Source organism: Lynx canadensis, chromosome C2 (genome assembly GCF_007474595.2).
Source record: "Lynx canadensis isolate LIC74 chromosome C2, mLynCan4.pri.v2, whole genome shotgun sequence".
Lineage (NCBI taxonomy): Eukaryota > Metazoa > Chordata > Mammalia > Carnivora > Felidae > Lynx > Lynx canadensis.
Window position 1 is genome coordinate 15316740 of NC_044311.2, and position 21199 is coordinate 15337938.

At 39.4% G+C, this 21199-nt stretch overlaps 1 protein-coding gene and 1 non-coding gene across 2 annotated transcripts in view; one reads left to right on the forward strand and one right to left on the reverse strand.

The window, feature by feature from the left end:
• Positions 1 to 21199, forward strand: part of NEK10 (NIMA related kinase 10) — a 227496-nt gene that overhangs the window by 122924 nt on the left and 83373 nt on the right. The window contains 2 exon segments of the mRNA XM_030329784.1: positions 11140 to 11269; positions 11813 to 11883. Of these exon segments, the coding sequence (XP_030185644.1) occupies positions 11140 to 11269; positions 11813 to 11883 (201 nt within the window).
• Positions 6019 to 6125, reverse strand: LOC115524332. The gene has a single exon (XR_003972042.1). It is a non-coding gene; the product is annotated as a U6 spliceosomal RNA (small nuclear RNA).

Below are 21199 nucleotides of genomic sequence, written 5' to 3' on the forward strand. Positions count from 1 at the left end.
ATAAAATGATCTGAAATCAATTGTGCCACCTGGGCAATGTCCACTGATCCTAGTGGGCAGATGAAAATTGAATCTAACTTAACTTTTCATTTTCCAGTTAACACAACACATCAATTAAAGCAGATTGATGTCCACACTGATATTCACAGGTCCTATTTTGCATAAGACAGCATCAATCTATTCTTTTTACTATCATGAGTTTTATCCATATTACATATAAATGCTTCCCAGGTTTAAAGAAGTACTGCATTAATCAGTGAAATGATGGGTCAGTTTTAGTTTTAAAAGTCATCTCCTACTCGTTAATGGAAAATATATTGATAATTCTTCCAGTGAGTGTCTTGGCACTCTAGTTTAGAAGATGTTACTGAAGGTCTGAATCATACATCTCCCTGAATGCAATCCACAGGAGGCAGGTGAGCCAATATGAAGGTTTGGCATCTAGAAACTGGTCATGGCCTACCTTGACCTTGGAATTAATGAGGCTACTATGGATGAATCATAGTCCAGTGTATTTATTATTTAACTAAATCACTTACAGATAAGATACGCTCCTTGTAAAAATTGGGCCTGGATTTAACATTTCAGATATTCATATGTGTTTTGTACTTTAAGATGCTGCTTATATTTAAAAGAACTTTTTAATCATCGATTTCACTGGTGTTAAAACCATTAATACATGTGTCTATGCAACATGAGAGAAATGTGATGCCTTTTGAGAAATGTCCCCAATACCCCATAAAAGTACACTGCTTTCATTATTTTTATAAAGTAAGTGAAGAAAACCATACTTAGTATGTAAATAGCTTTTTGTTTGCCTTTCTATAAGAAGGACTACTTGAACACTAACAAAGGAGAGTACACAAGTAACATTGCAACTAGGATTGCCAAATAAAATGTGAATTTCAGATAAACAAAGAGTTTTTCAGTTTGTGTCTCAAATATTGTATTTTTAGTGTAAATATGTCCCCAAATACTGCACGTTTTAGTAAACCAAATTCCACTGAGTATCCTGGAGTTTTATTGGTTACATCTGCCAGCCCTAGATGCAACTAGGGGCCAGCATGCCCTAAAATTTATGATCGAAGTGTGGCCAGTTTTCTTCAGGCATAGTATATTTTTCTGTGGTTCTTGACCTGTCGTCTAATTCTCTTTTCTCTCTGTAAGAAGTTTGTATTTAAAACAATCTTGGAACTGTTCTGTGTAACTACCTGCTTACTGGCAGCAGTCTTCTATGAGCTGAGAACATTTCCATGATAGCAGGGTACATAACCTCAACAGATAAAACTTTAAGAGACTGTTAACATCCAGAATGGTATTACCCATTGGCTCTCCTCAACTGTGGGGCTCATAGGCATGAATTAATATATTCCAAATTGATCAGTTTCTTCTCCCACACCTGATCCACTTGTATCTATGTTAATGATACTGATTCCCACCCCATCATCCAGGCCAGACACTTGGGAGCCTGGAAATGAGGGGTCTTCCCTTCCCTTATGCTCCTTCTCACATCCAGTTACTTCTGAGGAATCTCTCTTCTCCCTATTTCCTTAACTACCACATTAGTGGCAGCTCACCCCGCTCTCTGCCTCTCCTCCAGCTCACTTCTTTCACCCTTCCGTGGTGGGGAACGCACTGGATGGACCAGAATGCACTTTCACGTCTGTGGTCTAGTGAAACTGGACCATATTCTCTCTATGCCTGTAGGTGCTTAATAAGTAGGGTCTCACAGAAAAAAATTCAGAACATGGATGGATCCTCCAACTGCATTCACCATTCTGCCTAGAGTCCTTTTTGCTAAACTCTGCTCATCTCACTGAATATCTGAGTATCACATTGCTCACTCTCTCCAGAAAATGTGCCTAGCCACTTACTCCCTCTGGCTTCTCCCAGCTCCCCTCATCTCTATTAATTTTCATTGACTCCCATCCCACCATAGTGGTTGTTTTTTGAGCTATTTATCAGAAATATTATACCTACCTCCTGAAACCATAAACATGTGCCCCAACATGTGCACAACACACGTGCACGCGTGTGCGCGCACGCACACACACACACACACATAGATATGCACTTACTTGTGTGATTGCATGCACTTTATCCATCCCATTACTGCTATATTGAATCATTCTAAGATAGAGCATGATTTGCTTTTCAGTCTCAACAAACTATAATTACTGGGCTATACAGTTAATTATGTCACTTCAGGTCAGATTTTTATCCTCATGAATTCATATGGACTTTTGTCTCCTGGATTGAGCAAATAATGGACCTTGTGTTCCCAGATAGATAGTTTGTATTCTTTTTTTTTTTTTTTAATTTTTTTTTAACGTTTATTTATCTTTGAGACAGAGACAGAGCATGAATGGGGGAGGGTCAGAGAGAGGGAGACACAGAATCTGAAACAGGCTCCAGGGTCTGAGCTGTCAGCACAGAGCCCGACGCGGGGCTCGAACTCATGGACCGCGAGATAATGACCTGAGCCGAAGTCAGCTGCTTAACCGACTGAGCCACCCAGGCGCCCTAGTTTGTATTCTTTTAAAATGTATATTTTTGTTTCTTTTTCATTAACATTGACAAATTCTCTTTTTCCTTTTTCTTTCAGGTAGTCTAGGGAGATGAAAGTTTGATAGCCAGAACCTGAGAATGTACTTTTTTAATAGACTCAGAATTAGTACATTGCAGTGTGATACAAAAATTCTTTTTCTATCCTTACCCACTGAAGCAAATAATATTGGGCGAATTATTTCAATAAAAGAAACCTATCTCTAAAAATTTAGCTTTAACTGTGTCCCAAACTTCTCAACATTCTTTTATTAGTAATTTCTAACATTTGCTAGGCAAAATTTTCTTTTATGATCTCTCCCAACACCACTTCTAAGATGCTACATCATTATATTGCTGATGAGATACTTTCTCAATGATAGTTTTTCGATTTCTCTAAAAATTCTAATTTCTTCTCCAATTTCATGTACCCTTCAACAAATGAATCTGCTTCAGCTCTAGTATTTCTTTCTGCTCATTAGTGCTGTATATAAGATCGTTCTTATGAACTCACAGCTGTCACATAAGTTTATCTTCTGGGGCAAGAACTAGCATTTGGAAGGTTAAGTTTATCTGTGGGTCACTAGTATGATAATGGTGGGTACACCAAGAATTGGGGATAAATCTGAAAAGGCAGATGCTGTGGAAACATTGGCTCTTGAGATCGGAAAGGTCCAATGGGATGCAGAGTAGTCAGCCCTGAGTCTCTCAGATTAAGGAAAAGCTCCCATGCACATGCATGCACACACACATCTTTAAAAGCCAAAGGATTGTTTGAAGTATAAATGAAAGTAGAGGCAGAAGTAGAAAAATGAAAAGAAATGTTTGCCTCGGGAGGTAATATCAGGGCAAAGATAGTCACAGGTCCCACCAGGCATTATGAAGAAAACAGGCCCTAGGGTTTAAGATGGCTCCCTGAAGGGACTCTTAAAAACTGAGAACAAACTGAGGGCTGATGGGAGGTGGGAGGGAGGGGAGGGTGGGTGATGGGTACTGAGGAGGGCATCTGTTGGGATGAGCACTGGGTGTTGTATGGAAACCAATTTGGCAATAAATTTCATATATTAAAAAACAAAATAAGATGGCTCCCTGGAGGTGACTATTTCCCTGACAGCAGCATCTGCAGAGGTGTCTTGGCCCTTTTGCTATACCTCAGAAATAGCCCTTGGAATTCAAAAAAGCATGAGGGCTGTTGACCTTGGATGGGTGGGTTCTCGGCTCTGATTTGTAAACTAGGCAAATCATTCAGAGTTCAGCGCTTTAACCCTAAGAATCAGTGGTTTGTGACAGAGACTCTACAGGCCCCCTGTGTGCGCCTGAGGGGCATGTGGATGGTGAGTAGATCTGGGAGTTGTTCCCATATGGTTTCAATGGAAGCCTTGGGTGTGAAAGAAATTATCCAAAAAGAGAGTGAAGAATGAGACTCAAAACAGCATTTAACACGTGGGTGAAAGAAAGAAGTGCCATTATATGGGAACTGCGAGGCAGGAAGGGACTACCCTTTCTAATATTGCAACCTGCCTCCCCACATCCATTCCTAACTTCCTTTATTCTAATCTAAGTTTTCTATTTCCTATAGCATTTATCACCTACTAAAATAGTATATAATTTACTTTTTAATCATTGTGTTGTGCTGTGTTTTTTATCTTCCCTGCCTCTTCTTACTGGAAGGTAAGCTTCATGAGGGCAAGTATTCCAAGCAGTTAATGTATTCCAAGCAGGTAGAACAGTCCTGGTACTTTGGAGGTACTTTGTAACTATTTATTGAATAAATGAAAAAAAATATATATCTCAACAAGTAAGTTTCAGTCAGTAGTGTCAGAAACTGCAAGGAAGTCACCTAAAACAAGTGAGGCAATTAGTAACCCATTGGGGTTCTAGGGAGAAGTTGTATCAATGGCAAGATAGGAATAGATGCTGGGCCACAGTTGGGTTGAATGATGGATGGTGTGTGAAGGAGTGAAGAGGGCCAGCAGGAATTACTCTTTCAAAAAACTTTGCTTGGAAAAGAGGAAAACGGTGGTACTTACAGGAGGACTTGGGATCAAGGAAGGATTTTACATGTTTTGTTTTTGCTGTTTTTAATGGGTTAGACTCACAGGGCAATGGCAGAATGTGATCTGGTCCTCAGAAGTGATGAAGGGATCAGCTTTCCATTATGGGAAGGTCTCTTTAGTGGCTGTGGAGAGCATGGCCTAGAGCAGGAGACACTAGGGTCAAGGACACAACTGGGCTGTGGCTTTCAGGGATAATAGCTGGGAATGCTGTTCTCCCTGATCGTGCCCTGGGTCTCTTCTCCACTGGCTTTCATTGACCATCATTCCTTCCCCTCTGCCCTGCTCTTCCACTTCAACCCCATGGAATGCCTTCTGAGATTAGCAGTCTCCTCTTAATCTCTTCTCTTCACCTCCTGGCTTTAGGTGAAAACTAGTTGTTTCCTGAAGGTCCTGTGATTATGTTTGGGGTTGGGCCTTTGTGAAGTGATTAGGTTTAGATGAGGTCAGGAAGATGGGATCGATCCTTTTATAACAAACACCAGAGGGGCTCCTGGGTGGCTCAGTTGGTTAAGCAACTGACTTTGGCTCAGGTCATGATCTTGCCATCAGTGAGTTCGAGCCCCTCGTCAGGCTTTGTGTTGACAGCTCAGAGCCTGAAGCCTGCTTCAGATTCTGTGTCTCCTTCTCTCTCTGTTCCTCTCCTGCTCACGCTCTGACTCTTTCTCTCAAAAATAAATAAACATTAAAAAAAATTTTTTTTAAGAAACACTGGAGATCAATCACCCCTCCGTGCCATCTTCCCCTCCCCCAACCTCACCCAGCCATGGGAGGATACAGCAGGAAGGTGGCCATCTGCAGGCCAGGAAGAAGGCCCTTATTGGGAAACAGAACTGGCTAGTACCTTGATCTTAGACTTCCCAGCTTTCTGAATTGTGAGAAATAAATTCCTATTTATTCCTGCTTAGACATCCCATCTTTGGCGTTTTGTTATGGCATCTCAAACTGGATAACACACTCTTTTATTTATTTTGCTGTTCAATTAAAAAAATACAAAATCTGGTGCTAAGAGTGCTCATTGCTACTGGGGCATTGTCATTTCCAAGCATTTTCAGCTGATAGAGCAAGGAGATAAGTGTGTATACTAACCTGTGTACATTCACATATCTTTATCTATTTCTGTATGCAATCACCTGTATCCATAATAGGCTAAACACAAGTTCACAGTGTTGTCTCTACCTCTGTTTTATTGCCTTGTGATAGAGTACACCTCCCTTTTTCCTTGCTTACCAGTAGACTCCCTCCAACAGTGAGAAGTCTGGCTTTCGCCGTCTGCTAATTCCAGACTGCATGAGTAGCAGTGTCAGAATTGTCACTCTTTACTCCTATAGGACATGACTCTGTTGACTAGAGAATAGTCCTAATGTATAATCCCAATGAATAGTCCTAATGACAGTTTTCCCTGTCATCTCACTGCTTCCAAAATATGGAATGTTTCACAGATTCGCATGACGTCCTTGTGGAGATGTCGGGCTAATCTTCACTGTATCATTCTAATTTTCACATACGTGCTGACAAAGTAAGTGCCAATGATCCAACTTAACAAAGACGACTGTATGACTACTGCAGGAAAAAGGAATATACTTATTTATACATAAAACCTTTTAACATCTGTTATCTAACTTCATTTACTTTGGTCCATTTAAAGGAAAAAGTCTCCCCTCCAAACTTATATGAATTATCATATTACTGAATTACTTAAGAGTTATAAAAATATTCATATTTTAAAATGTTTTAAAAGACATCTAGATCCAATACTCTTCTTGTTTAGCTCACTTAGTAAATAAGAATCCTTGGCGGGGCGCCTGGGTGGCTCAGTTGGTTGGGCGTCTGACTTCAGCTCAGGTCATGATCTCACACTCCGAGAGTTAGAGCCCCGCGTCGGGCTCTGTGCTGAGAGTTTGGAGCCTGGATTCCGTGTCTCCCTTTCTGTCTGCCCCTCCCCTGCTCATGCTCTGTATCTCTCTGTCTCAAAAATAAATAAAAACATTAAAAAAAAATTTAAAAATAGAAATAGAAATAAATCCTTGGCAATTAGCAATTTAATTGTTCATATATCAGGGAAGGACTAGTAGTGGAATTTTAAAATCTGAACAAAAAGTTTATGTTTTTAAAAAATTAAGCATCCTCTCAACCTCATCTATCTTCTACATCGTTTTTACTATCAATTTGTGAATTTATGACTTATTAAAACAGAGGTAGTGGTTAGTGTCCAGCCCCATCTGAAAGGCTACTCAGTCTATATGAGTTATGTTTACTTATTTATTAGAATATTTATAATAAATGCACATTGTTCCTTGCCATCCACCTAACTCTTTACTATCCCTGACTTCACTTAAAATTTTTTTCCAGCACTATTGAGGTATTAACAAGTAAAAATTGTATATATTTAAGGTATACAATGTGATGTTTCAATATATTTACACATTGTGAAATAATTACCACAATCAGGTTAATTAACATATTCATCACCTCACATAGTTACCTCTTTGTGTGTGTGACGAGAATATTTGTGATCTACTCTTTTAGCAAATTTCAAGTATATAGTACATTATGATTAACTGTAGTCACCATGTTGTACATGGTAAAAGTAAATACATTTTTATTGCCATATAACTGACTATGGCTGTGATTTTAACACACATAATTGTAAACATTTTAATCTTTGTCAGAAGAGCCCCTGTGTTTGTTTAATATTGTCTAAGTTATGTTTTCTTTGATCATTAAAAGATTTTAGTGATTGGATCATATAGGAATGACCGTTTTTTACATGCAGCATAACCTTTTTGTTCGGAAAAATGAAAACCCATTTTAAATTGTGTGTGCATACTATTTAACTTTTTTCTCTTAAAGGAAGCATTGCTAGCTATAAATCTCTGTATTTTTCTAAATGTAGTTGGGCTCACCTTAAACAGAGAAATTGGAAATCATTACAAGACAGCAAATTATTTTACAATGGGTTTCAAATAATAATCACCAAAAAACTTATATGATATTGGTAAGATGTGATTGAATCAATGACTTTAGCCATATTTCCAAAAGGCTGGGTTCTTTTGAAGGTGAAAAACACATAAGTAGGTTTTCTCATAAAACCTGCATTAGTTTTCTAAGTCTGCCATAACAAAATACCACAGACTGGGCGGCTTAAATTTCTTTTCTCACAGTTCTGAAGGCTGAGAGTCCAGGATCAAAGTGTTGGCCAGTTTAGTTTCCTTTGAGGCCTGTCTCCTCTGGCTTGCAGATGCCAGGATTCCACCCTCTTGTTGCCTCTTCACATGGTTGTGGTTCTGTCTGTGCACACTCATGGGGAGAAGGACACCAATCAGACTGGAGTAGGGCCCATCCTAGAGGCATCATCTTAACTTGATCATCTCATACAGAATTTATTGTAAAATATGGTCACATTCCGAGGTAGTGGGATTGGGACTTCGACATATGAATCTTGGGGGACACAACTGAGACCATAACCACATTTTGTTGTGGCTTCTCGAAATCAGATTCTGCGTTCTATTTGTCGTTGCTTTTGGCTGTAATTATGAAACTCTTACCTCAGAGGATATTTGAAGTTTATCCCAGCAGCAAAGTGATATGAGAGTTGGCAGTTGTATTGCGTGTCTTTCATTTCCCTTTCTTAATTCTTTTCCGGAAAAGGAATTCTTGGTCTTTTTTCAGGGGCTCACGCACAGCATTGATTCAAGGGCTCATGCACAGCTTTGAGAATCTGATGAGATCTATTATAACAGTTAACTTCAACAGACTGCGTCAAAACTTGGTGGCCTAATACAATAAACTTTTTAAAAACATCAATACACTGGGTGCATTGGGCAAATTGGGCTGGTCTCAGTGAGGACTGCTGATTAGAGTATTGGCTGGGCTCAGTATGTGTGGTCACCTGGTTTCCAGTGGCTTCCCGCACAGGTTTGATGGTAGGCTGGCTGTGGGTAGTGGGTGGAGGTAATTGGGCCACGCGTTACCATCATCCAGCAGGCGAACCTGGGCTCAGTCACCTGGTTGTATTCGTAGGATTCTCTGGGGCAGGAAGGGAGAGAAAGCCCCAAAGAGTATTTTCTAAGCCTCTCCTTATATCACTTTTGCTTGTATCTTCTTGGCCAAAGCAAGTCACATCAAGTGCAGTTTCAAGGGGTAGAGAAATAGACCCCACGCCCTGCTGGGAGCTGCAAAGCCAGAGTGCAAAGGGGAATGCCTGTTGGAATGAGCAGGGTTTGTGGTCTCCAGTGAGAAGGAGGAGGTGGAATGATGAGAACAATAAACTGAGTAAATTCTGTTCCTACAAGTGTTTTCCCCCAGGTTGAGTGATTGTTTTTTTGAGAACAAATGAAGGCTATTTTCCAAAGAAGTACAGATGCTGGCTGTTGAGAGTGAAAGCATAGCGGGAACAGGAAATGGAAAAGGGGTCTAAGGGGAAATGGGCGGAACACTCGTAGCATCTGCTTCATGAGCTTTTGGAAATAGGAAACAAATCCTCTGACTTCTCAGTAGATTAAAACGTGAGAAATTTTTCTGTGGGGGGCCAAGGACATTTTTTTTTCTCTGGAGGACATTATTTCTTGTTAAGGCATTTTCTTTTAAATGTGAACAGTTGACAGGTGACAACAGGAGACACTTTTTATACAGTTAGAACCAGCAGAGTCCTGGAAATTTCATTCCCATTTCCCCCACTGCCATGCTATTGAGCTCAAAAACACCAAATATGAAAATGCCCAGCTGAGAGCCCTAGAAATCATACCTTCCTCTGCAAGCACATAACATAAATCTAAAACTAGGAATTCTTCTTCATAATCTCGCAAAAATAGCAACTCCTTGGATATTCTTTTTTTTTTTAATTTTTTTTTTAACGTTTATTTATTATTTTTGAGACAGAAAGAGACAGAGCATGAACAGGGGAGCGTCAGAGAGAGAGGGAGACACAGAATCGGAAACAGGCTCCAGGCTCTGAGCGGTCAGCACAGAGCCCGACGCGGGGCTCGAACTCATGGACCGCGAGATCATGACCTGAGCTGAAGTCGGACGTTTAACTGACCGAGCCACCCATGCGCCGCCTCTCCTTGGATATTCTTAATAGTCAACGTTGATTTATGTTTACTCTGGTTGTTCTAATATCAATTTATCAGTTTCTTTATACCTTAATCCACCATCAAAGCTAACCCTTAATCCCTACTCTATTTATGTAGAGGGCTGAGCACAGTCCTAAATACATACAGAAGTGAATTGCTAAAGGACTTAATTTAGGATGTGTGGGTATTAAGTGCTTTAAACCCTTTCCTGAGTTTCACTCTACAAATATGATAGAGGAGACTTCTATCACTCCAAAATATCCAGGAGAATTGCACTCCCCTCCACTTAAAAAAATGTCAAAACCATAAACTCTCACACCTTAAATTCATTTAAAGGCTGACAGCATCCATGTCCAGATTGGAAATGTGATTTCAGAAGAGATGAACAGGTTGGATGTTGTCATTTTCTGCAACATGTTTAAATGTGGTCTTCCTTCTACTTTATAGGCTAGAGTTGAAGAGCAATGGGAGGGGCTTTATCAGTCAGTTATCCCATACTAATGCTGTATGACAAATCACAAAAATTTCAGTGGCATTCAACAATAAGCATTTATTGGGGCACCTGAGTGGCTCAGTTGGTTGAGCGTCTGACTTCAGCTCAGGTCATGATCTCACAGCTTGTGGGTTCGAGCCCCACATTGGGGCTCTGTGCTGACAGCTCAGAGCCTGGAGTCTGCTTTGGATTCTGTGTCTCCCTCTCTCTATGCCCCTTCCCACTTGCGCTCTGTCTCTGTGTGTGTCTCTCTCTCAAAGATAAATAAACATTAAAAAAAATTACAAAAAAAACAATAAGCATTTATTGTTAGACTCATAGGTCTCGGTCTTCTGGGCAAGCTCTCCTTCCTTCGGGCTGTAGGTTTATGCAGTGTCTGGGGCAGATCTCCTCCGTGTATTTTATGCTGGACCCAGGCTGGTGGGGCAACAGCCACTGGGATATGTTCTTCTCTTGGTAATGGACAGAAGCTCCTCAAAGGACAAATGAAAGCACTCAATATTTGCTAAGACAAAGGCTCTGGTCTGGTTCACTGTCATTTCCATATTCCACTGGCCACACCAACACAAAACAAAACCAAAGGCAGAGGTGGGTAATGACCACTTCCCAAGAGACCATTGTAAGGGTGAGATGTGCAAAATCTTCAGAATAGTAAAGATCCAGAGCCAACAATCCCTTCTACCACAGAGGGGTGATTGTTTCTGGAAATAACTTCCTTAGGCACTTAATAGGCAATATTTATATGGTTCATTGATATTTAGTGCTTAAAATGGAACTGCTTGATGGTGCTTCTTGATTCATCTGAGTCTGGGAGAATTCAAAGATAGTTTTTAATATATTTATTTGAATTAGTGATAAAGAGTTTCCATTTTTTCCCCTCATATCTCCAACTATTGCTTGAAAATTGGACTTCTTTCTGTGCTGATTTCTTCTGCCTTTTACAGTATCTATTAACAACCTTATTTTAATTCAGCCCCGAGGTACTGAAGAGCGAGCCGTATGGGGAGAAGGCTGATGTCTGGGCGGCAGGCTGCATCCTTTATCAGATGGCAACTCTGAATCCTCCCTTCTACAGCACCAACATGCTCTCCCTGGCTACAAAAGTAAGCAGTGTTGGGAGACAGAAGGGTCTTGTGTCGCTAAAAATGCCATTTCTTTTCTCCCTAAATAGATCATTTGTGGTTTTTATGAAAATGTCAATTAAAAGCAGGCACATTGTTTTATTAACCACGTGATCTAGTTCATTCTTTCCCCCCTTTCTTCTAAATATACATCATGTGCTATGGCACATTTCCCCCTATAATTGTCTTCATTTATCATAGAAAATTATACAAATAAATCTATCAAATTACTTTTGGTCTTTTATTTTTAATTGTGGTTTGGATTGCCTACAATTGGCATATTATATTATCCTACACATGATTTATTATGAATCGGAGGCTAACTTTAACTCAGCTTGAAGAATACAATCTGTGCTCGAGAACTGTTTACTTGATGTTAATTTTTTATTTGTTGGGATGTTTTTGTTTCTGATTAAAATGCGTGCATGGTCATAATGCCTATTGAGCAGCTTTCATGTTGTGGCCAAGTAGTGTAGATACTCGTGGCCTCTTTATGTCCATCACACTAGTCTGTCTGTTTTGCAGATAGTGCAGGCGGTATATGAACCAGTGCCAGAAGGCACCTACTCTGAGAAAGTGACAGATACCATCAGCAGGTAATTATCCCCACAACTCTGAACCGACAGGGATCGTCAAGAAAGACCTCGCGTCTCTCCGAATTTACTGTGTCCATATTCATGAAGAAGAAGGGCTGCCACATAATCCAAACCCAGAAAAATATTTGTGTATCATCAGTAATGGTGACCATTTGGAAGCCACTGAAGTGTCCAAGAGGAGGTAGTGTCTGCACTTGCAATATTATGCAGCCATCAGAATGATTATTCAGAGGGCTTTGTATCAGGCCGTAAAACAAATACGGTGAGAAGCTAAGTAAAGCAAACAGGATGTAAAGCTGTTTGTAACTCTGAGAAAAACTGTAAATATATGCACAGATGTGAGAAAAGGCTAGACAAGGACATAGGAAACTGGCAAAGGCCATGCAAAATGATAAAATCGCAAGCACTTTTTCATTTCTATTTTTAAATTGGTAATGTTATGTTGTATAATAATTCTTCAAAGAAAGTCAGAAAAGAAGCGCTCCGGCCGGCAGTGTAGTAGGATTTTAATGAAAGTCATTTCCCGTTGCATTCACAAAGTTCTGACCTCACAGGGCTTGTCCCCGCTGACCTGTCACCCTTCCGTCCCACTTTCCCTCTGCTCCCTTGGTGCTCCCTCCCTCCCTGCAGCCACAGGGAGCTCCCTGCGAGTCCTGGCATGCGACTGCCTCTGGACCTTTGTCCTCCCTCTTGCCTTTTCCTGGACTTCTCTTCCCTCTGGTATGGGCATGGCATAGGCCCCATTTCATTCATGTCTCTGATGTTATTTGCCATCATCAGGGAGCCTGCCTGATCTCCCCACAGCCTCTCTGCTTTCTGACCCTCTTGCCTGCTTTACAAAGCTCATGGCACCCATCCCTTGACATGTTAGACAGGTCCATGCAGACTTGTTTCCTTATTGTCTGTCTTGTCCCCACCAGAAGGAAAACTCTCCAGGAGCAGGGTCTTCTCCAGTCTCATTCATAGCTCTTGAGAGCCCAGAGCAGTGCCTGGTACAAGACAGACCCTTAACAAATACTGGTTCTATGAATAAATGACTTGTTTTCTGGCTGCTATTTATATACGAATGTATGCTCCTAAGTTGGCTCAAGACTACTTATCGGCCCCATCAAGCTCAGTCAAATCCTCATTATGATCATAGAAATCCCAGACTCCTCCAAGATAGAATATCTGTCCATTCTCCTGCCCAGTTGCCTTTAAACTTGGTTCTGTACCCGCCCCAGCACCTAGCACCACCTCTGATGGAATGTAAGAGATGTATTCCCTTCACTTTCTCCTCTGAGCCTGTCGTTCACATTAATAGGTACTCTCACAGTTTGTAGGATTACATATTGAAACTTTCCTTGTTCAGCACAGTGCTGTCCTACAGTTAAGGGGCCCAGGCCCAGCTGGGGCTGAGTTTCACTAACTGTAGACTCTGAACAAACATTGGACCGTCTTTCTGCATCTCTGTTCCCTCATCCAGTTAAAATGGGGGCTGTAATAATACCAAACTCATCAGGCTGGTGTGATAATTATACAAAGTAACTATGAAAATCACTTAGCATAGAGCTTGGCAAATGGTAAATCTTAAGCAATATTGGCAATTATCATTGTTAATATTATGGGAAATGAGCTGAAACCCCTTTCGGAATAATCTGAATTCTGCATATATTAGATCATGCCCTGTTGCTAATGAATCCAGACAAATGTATTTAAATTGCTCGTCTCCACAATTTGATCCTATTATCTGCTATTTGTTTTCTGGAAAGTGCCTTAAAAATTCAAGAAGTCTCCGGAGATGTGAAGACAAGAATACCAGATTTAGTCATTTAATTTCTCCTTTTCATAGGTATTTGAGTGCCATAAAGACCAGGGGAGGGGTGGTGCAGAGAAAATGTACAGAGACATTATTCTGAGTTTGTGGCACTGGGCAAACTCTGAGTTTGTGGCACTGGGCCATAATTTGCTTCTGACAGGCTCCCTGGCTACTGGTATCCATGTGTCTTGGGGCTAACAGGTTAGTGGAGGAGTCAGTTACCAATATTACATGTAAAGTTTAAGAACATCAATAGATTCTGCAATCAGCTGGATTTTATTGATTGATCGATCGATCGATCTATTTTTTAACGTTTATTTATTTTTGAGAGAGAAAGAGAGACGGAGCAGGGGAAGGGCAGAGAGTGAGGGAGACACAGAATCTGAAGCAGGCTCCAGGCTCCGAGCCGTTAGCACAGAGCCTGACGCGGGGCTCCAACTCACGAACCGTGAAACCATGACCTGAGCCGAAGTTGGCTGCTTACCCAACTGAGCCACCCAGGTGCCCCTGGAATCAGCTGGATTTTAATCCCTGCTCTTCCATTCAACCCCTTTTCTCATCTGTGATGTACAGGTAGCAATAGTAACTACTCATGGGCTGGTTCCAAAGCCTAAATAGGATAACGCTTCTAGTGCTTTTCGCACAGTGCCAGCATCAAGTGAACCGTCAGTAAAATTAGGTATTGTTATTAATAATATTAGTGTTACTATTTATGGGATTAAGTATCTAAAATAAGTTCTGATAAATTTGATGAAGAATGGTAAAGGAAGCAATGAGAGAGTCCAGAAGGACTTGGCCTAGTCTAGCGACTTGGGGGAAGTTTCTATTTAGAAAGAACATGTAATCCGAGACCTAAACAACCACTAATTCTCAAATAGTAAACAGAGTAGAGAAAACATTTCATAGACCATAGAGCTTATTAGTTTGAGGAACTAAAAGAAATTGGAGATGTAGCATGTCAAGTAAGGAAGAGAATAGCCAAAGAATGCTGAGGGCCTGGGGAGGCTGACGGGGGCCAGATCAACTAGGCCACGTGGAGGACTTTGAATTTTTATCTCAAGTACTGAGGAGAAAGTTTAAGGTCATTTATAGGCTGGCATATAGTGAAAATTTCTTCTATAGGAAAGATCATGCTGGCTGCCCCGTGGGGAATAGACAGAAAGGATTGGGGGAAGGAAGGGAAGCGGATCTAGCTATCTCCCGAGAGATGATGGCGGATCTGACTGAAATAGTGGTGGTGTTGATGGAGAGAAGTGGGGCTGTTCCCATGGTGAGTTGGAGGTTGGGTCAACAAGTTTGGGATACAAGCATGAAAATGGAATGGCACCAAAAATGTGAAAACAACTGAGTTTATTCTCTGGACTTCAGAAGAGTGGAGCCACAGCCACGGAGTGGAGTTCCAAGGAGGCCCAGGTCAGCTCACCGTTAGAAGTATGTGCCGGGGGCATCCGGGTGGCTCAGCCAGTTAAGTGTCTGACTCCTGGTTTCAGGCCATCATCTCATGGATCATGGGATCAAGTCCTGCGTTGGGCTTTGCACTGACGGTGTTGGAACCTGCTGGGGATTCTCTCTCTCCCTGTCTCTCTACGTCTCCCTTTCTCATGCTCTCTTGTGCTCTCTCTCTCTCTCTCAAAATAAATAAATAAACTTAAAAAAGAAAAAAAGAAGTGTGTGTCAGGATTAGAGATGCCCATAGTGAGGCAGGCTGCTGGGTGGGGAGTGAGTTCCCTGTCACCAGAATGTTTAAGAGGATGAATGATCACCATCAGGGGACTCGGGATGAAATGTTCATAAGGACACCTTTAATTCAAAACACTGAGATGCTATAATAAGTAAGAACTGATGATTTAGTTTTAATTTGGTAACTGATCATACATTAACATGTGTGCATTCTGTAGCAGATGTGGTCTTCATTTAAGTTATTCGAGACTCGTTGTCTGGGTTCACATCACAAAGTTTTATCTTTACAAAATTTGACATACATAAAACCAAATTCAGCCATGAATTTTATGCAATTACATATTTAATTTGCTTTGGATTTTTAGTCTTTAAAAATTAAGTTCCAAAAGAATAAGGAAGCAAATTCAATTTTCTATTTTTTTAGTTTCCTATTTTCTTTAGGAAATTGATGCAAGGAATATATAAAGGTAAAAGTTGGTCTTAATAATCATTTATGACTCAGCAAATTAGGCTCCGAGCTGATCAACAACAACATGATAGAGCCTTTGGAATATAAAATAGCCATTAATGGGAAACTTTACTGGACTCATTCTTAATTTCATACTTGGTGTTGTTTCCAATTATATTATCCTTCTGCTTTCCCATCTCATTTTCACTGTCTACACCCGGTCTCAAGTAGAGTTCATGCAGTTGTGTTTCTAATGTGTAGAATCTTTCCTTTTTCCTGTCCGTTCATATGGCATACAAGCACATTCTGTCACTGGAACTTGTCTTTCCTAGTAGGCTTTTACATTGGGAGGATAACTTAGCAACCCTGAAGAGTTTGGGCAGAAAATAAATCCGTTCTGTTGCTCTGCCCAGTACCAACATTACTATTTTTACCTTCCAGTACACTGTTAAGAGAGTATTGTCTGTTTACTTTTTTAAAAAGAAGAACATTTCCTTTTATGCACAAAATATTTCAATTGCCTTACATTTCTCTATCTGTGCCTGGTTGCATAAGCTGTCTGGTGCTTTGTTTCAGAGCCGGTCATGATGACTAACAAAGTTAATGCTTTCAGCTAGTTTTAAGGACAAAGGGATCTTTACATTACCCCCCCCCCACTCTGTTTTTTTTTTTCTTTCCCCCCCACCCCAAAGTAAATATGACATGTTGCATTTTGTAAATTTATGGTGTACAATGTCTCCATAATGATGTATTGTATATATTTGATATATTGTAATATGATTGCTGTTGAAGCAATATTTATCATATCATATAGTTACAGTACAGTATTATTATCTATATTCATTATTCGGTGCATTAGGTCTCTATGCTTATTTACTACTCATCACGAGTTTGTATGCTTAGCTACCATCATTCTTATAGCCCCCACCCCTCGTGTCCTGATAACCACCATTTACTTTCTATTTTTTTGTAGCTTTGATTTTTCTAGATTCCATATAAGTGATATCATACAGTACTTGTCTTTCTCTGAGCCATCTCACTTAGCATAATGTGCTCAAGTTCCATCTCTACTGCCAAATATGGGAAGATATCTTCCTTTTTCAAGGCTGAATAATGTCCCATTGTACATATACACCCAACTCTTTTATTCATTCATATGATGATGGGCATTTGGGTTGTTTCCATATCTTGGTTCTTGTGAATAAATATGGGAGTGCAGATACCTTGTTGAAATCCTATTTTCAGTGCCTTTGGGTGTACTCCCAGAAGTGGAGTTGCTGGATCGTATGGTAGATCCATTTTTTATTTTTTTTAAGGAAACTCCACATGGTTTTTTGTAGTGGTTGGAGGAATTTACATTCTCACCAACAGTGTTAGTGTTCCCTTCTCACCAAATCCGCACGAGCACCTTTTATCTCTTGTCTTCTTGATGATAACCATTCTAACAGGTGTAAGGTGATAGATCATCATGGTTTTTCTTTGCGTCTTCTTGGTGATTAGTGACGTTGAGCATCTTTTCATGTGCCTATTGGCTATTTTGATGTCCTCTTTGGAAAAATATCTGTTTAGTTCTGCCCAATTTAATCAGGTTATTTGTTTTATTGTTATTAAATTGTGTTTTGTTCTTGATGTAGATCTGATATGTGGCTTGTAAAAATTTTCTCTGCTTCTGTAGACTGCTGTTTCATTTTGTTAATTAAGGAGCAGAAGCTGTGAAGAAGCTTTTGAGTTTGACATAGTCCCATTTGTCATTTCTGTTGTTGTTTTTACTTTTGGCATCATGTTAAAAAAAAATCATTGCCAAGACCAATATCAAGGAGCTTCTTCCTTTCCTTCTAAGAGTCTTATGGTATCGGGTCTTATGTTTAAGTCTCTGATTTTGAGTTAATTTTTGTGAGTGATGTGAGATAGGGGGACAATTTCTTTGTTCTGTATATATTTCTTCACTTTTCCCAGAATCATTTGTTGAAGAGACTATCTTTCCTCCAGTGTGTGTTCTTGTCTCTGTTGTCAAATATTAGTTGAATATATATTCTGGAATTTAAATTTGGGGCTCTCTATACTCTTCCATTGGTCTATGGGTCTATTTTTATGCCAGGATGATAATGTTTTTATTAGTAGGGTTTTATAGTATAGTTTGAAATCAGGATGTGTGTCATCTCCAGTTTTATTCTTTTTTCTCAGGATTGCTTTGGCTAATCAGGGCCTTTTGTTGTTCCACACAAATTTCAGGATTGTTCCTTCTATTTCTGTGAAGAATGCCTTTGGTATTTTTATGGGAACTGTACTGAGTCTGTAGATGGCTTTTGGTGGTATGGCCATTTTTACAATATTTACTCTTTTGATACATGAACACAAAATGTCTTTCCATCTATTTGTGTCTTCTTCAATTTCTTTCAGCAAAGTCTTGTAGTTTTGTTGTATAGATCTTTCACTTCCTTGGTTAAATTTATTCCTAAGTATTTTATTATTTTTGATGCTATTGCAATTTGGATAGTTTTCTTTATTTCTTTTTCTAAGGCTTTATCATTAGTATAAAAGAATCCCCACTGGTTTCTGTAAATTCGTTTTGTAACCTGCCCCTTTCCTGAAATCACTGATTAATTTCAACAGTTTTTTTCGATTGACTCTTTGGGATTTTCTATATGTAAGATGATATCATTTGTAAACAGAGAAAATCTTACTTCTTTCTTCCTAATTTGGGTGTTGTTTGTTTCTTTGCCTTGCCTCATTGCTCTAGTTAGGACTTTTCCAATACTATCCTGAATAGAATGATGAGAGTGGGCAACCTTGCCTTGCTTGTGATCTCAGAGGAAACACTTTCAAGTTTTCTCCATTGAGTATAATGTTACCTGTGGGTTTGTTGTATGTGGACTTTTTAATGTTGAGATATATTCCTTCTATACCCAATCTGCTGAGGATTTTTACCATAAAAGAATGTTATATTTTGACAAATGCTTTTTCTGTGTGTATTGAGATCAAGTAGTTTTTTATCTTTCATTTTACTGATGTGACGAATTACATTTATTGATTTGTATGTGTTGAACTTTCCTTGTATCCCAGGGATAAATCCCACTTCGCCATGGTGTTTTCTCCTTTTAGTGTATTCTTGAGTTTTGTTTGTTAATATTTTGTTGAGAATCTTTGCACCTATATTCATTGGGGATATTTTTCTATAGTTTTCTCTTCTTGTGGTGTCTTTATCATCTGGTTTGGTATCAAGGTAATGCTGGTTTCTGGATGATCTATCCATTGCTGATAGTGGGGTCTACTATTATTGCATTGTCTATTTCTCCTTTAAGATCTGATAGTATTTGCTTACTATATTTTGATGCGAAGATCTTGTGAGAATGTATATTTATTATTGTTATATCTTCTTGGTGTATTGACCCCTTTATCATTATATAATGACCTTCTTTGTCTCTCGTTATATTTTTTGGCTTAAAGCCTACTATGTCTGATATAAGTATGGTTATATCTGTTTTCCTTTAGTTACCATTTGCTTAGAGTATCAATTTCTACCCCTTCACTTTGAATCTATGTTTGTCTTTGGAGCTGAGATGAGTCTCCTGAAGGCAGCATTTGGTTGGGTCTTGTTTTTTAATCTGTCTAGACATTCGGTGCCTTTGGATTGGTGAGTTCATCCATTTATATTGACAGTGATTATTGGTATATGGAGACTTACTACTACCATTTTGTCTTTTAGTTTCTGGTTGTTTTGTATCTCTATTGTTTCTTTTTCTTTGTGTTTCTGTTTACATTTTAGGTTGGCGACTTTCTATGATAATTTTCCCAGTTTCCCCTTTTTTGCGGTTTTGTGTCTTTGCTCTAGATTTTTGTTTTGTGGTTACCATGAACTTTATGTAAAACGTCTCATAGATAAAATAGTCCATTTTATGCTGATAACAACTAATCTTCATTTGTCTATACAGGTTCTGTCATTTTCCTTCTCCCATTTTGATATTTTTGTTGTCACAAATTATCTCTTTTTATGCTATATGTTTACTACTGAATTGTTGGCATGTACAGGTTTTTTTTAACGTTTTTATCCTTTAACCTTTATGTTATAGTTTAACACCCTCTTCTGAAATAGAAGTACAATTTTGTGTACAATTTTGTGATTCTTTTTATCACCTTACTTGAAAATCTGGGTACTTCTGTCTTTTTGTTGAAGGCAGAAGAGCTCCTTTCAACATGTCCTGTAAGGCAGGTCTAGTGGTGGTAGACTCATTCAGCTTTTGTTTGGGAAATCTTTTATTTCTCCTTCATGCCTGAAGGATAACATTGCTGGATAGTTTTCTTGCCTAAGATTTTTATATTTCAATACTTTGAGTAATCATTCCATTCTCTTCTGGCCTGTAGATTTTCGGCAGAGAAATCTGCTCATAGTTTAATGGGAGTTATTTTGTAGGTTAGTCTCTTTTTCCTGAGCTGCCTTTAAGATTCTTTCCTTATCCTTGACTTTTGACAGCTTCACTATAATGTGTCTCAAAGTTTTTTTATATTGAGACAGTAAGGTGATTTATTAGCTTCGTGGACTTTTATGTCTAGTTCTTTCCCCAGCTTTGGGAAGTTCTCAGCTATTATTTTTTTAACTGCCTCTCTGCCCCCTTCTTCTCTTTTCCTTATGGTATACCCATTATTTTTGATGGCTCTCTTAAAGCAGTCTGATAGCTCTCATAGGATTTCTTCACTTTGTAAAAGTCATTTTAAAAATAGAAGTTCTCTTCTCCTCCATATGAATCATTTCCAGATTCCTACCTTCCAGATCACATATCCTCTCTTCCATCTGATCTGTTGTGTTTACAGTGCTTTGTAATGCATTCTTCATCCCATTTGTCGGGTTGTTCAGCCCCAGAATGTCTGTTTGGTCCTTTTTTAGAATTTCAGTCTCCCTCAGTTCTGACACTTTATCCTTGGTTCTACCACCTCCATGAAGTCCGATCCACTCACCCTCGGTTATACGGATGTATGGATCACTCCAGCATCCTGGTGTGCTGTGAAGAGGAAACCTTGTTGGTTTATGGATGCCCTACTGGTTATACATTGAAGGAGAGAGACAAAGGGAACAACTCACACCACCATAATCCTCAACTCTTTGTTTCTTGAAACACAAAATGAATACAACTGAACATCACATCTTTCTAATTCTTTCCATCTGGTCTCTCAGAGCAGAGTGGGGACAAAGGGGGTGAGGTGAGTAGAACAACCTAGGTTTTTGCTACAACACAATTTTGTTTATTTTATTGGAGAATCACTGAAGCACTTGTTCACTCTTTTTTAAAATTGTTTTTTCATGTTTATTTGTTTATTTTGAGAGAGAGAGAGAGAACAGGAAAGGGGCAGACAGAGAGGGAGAGAATCCTAAGTAGTCTGCCTGCTATCAGCAC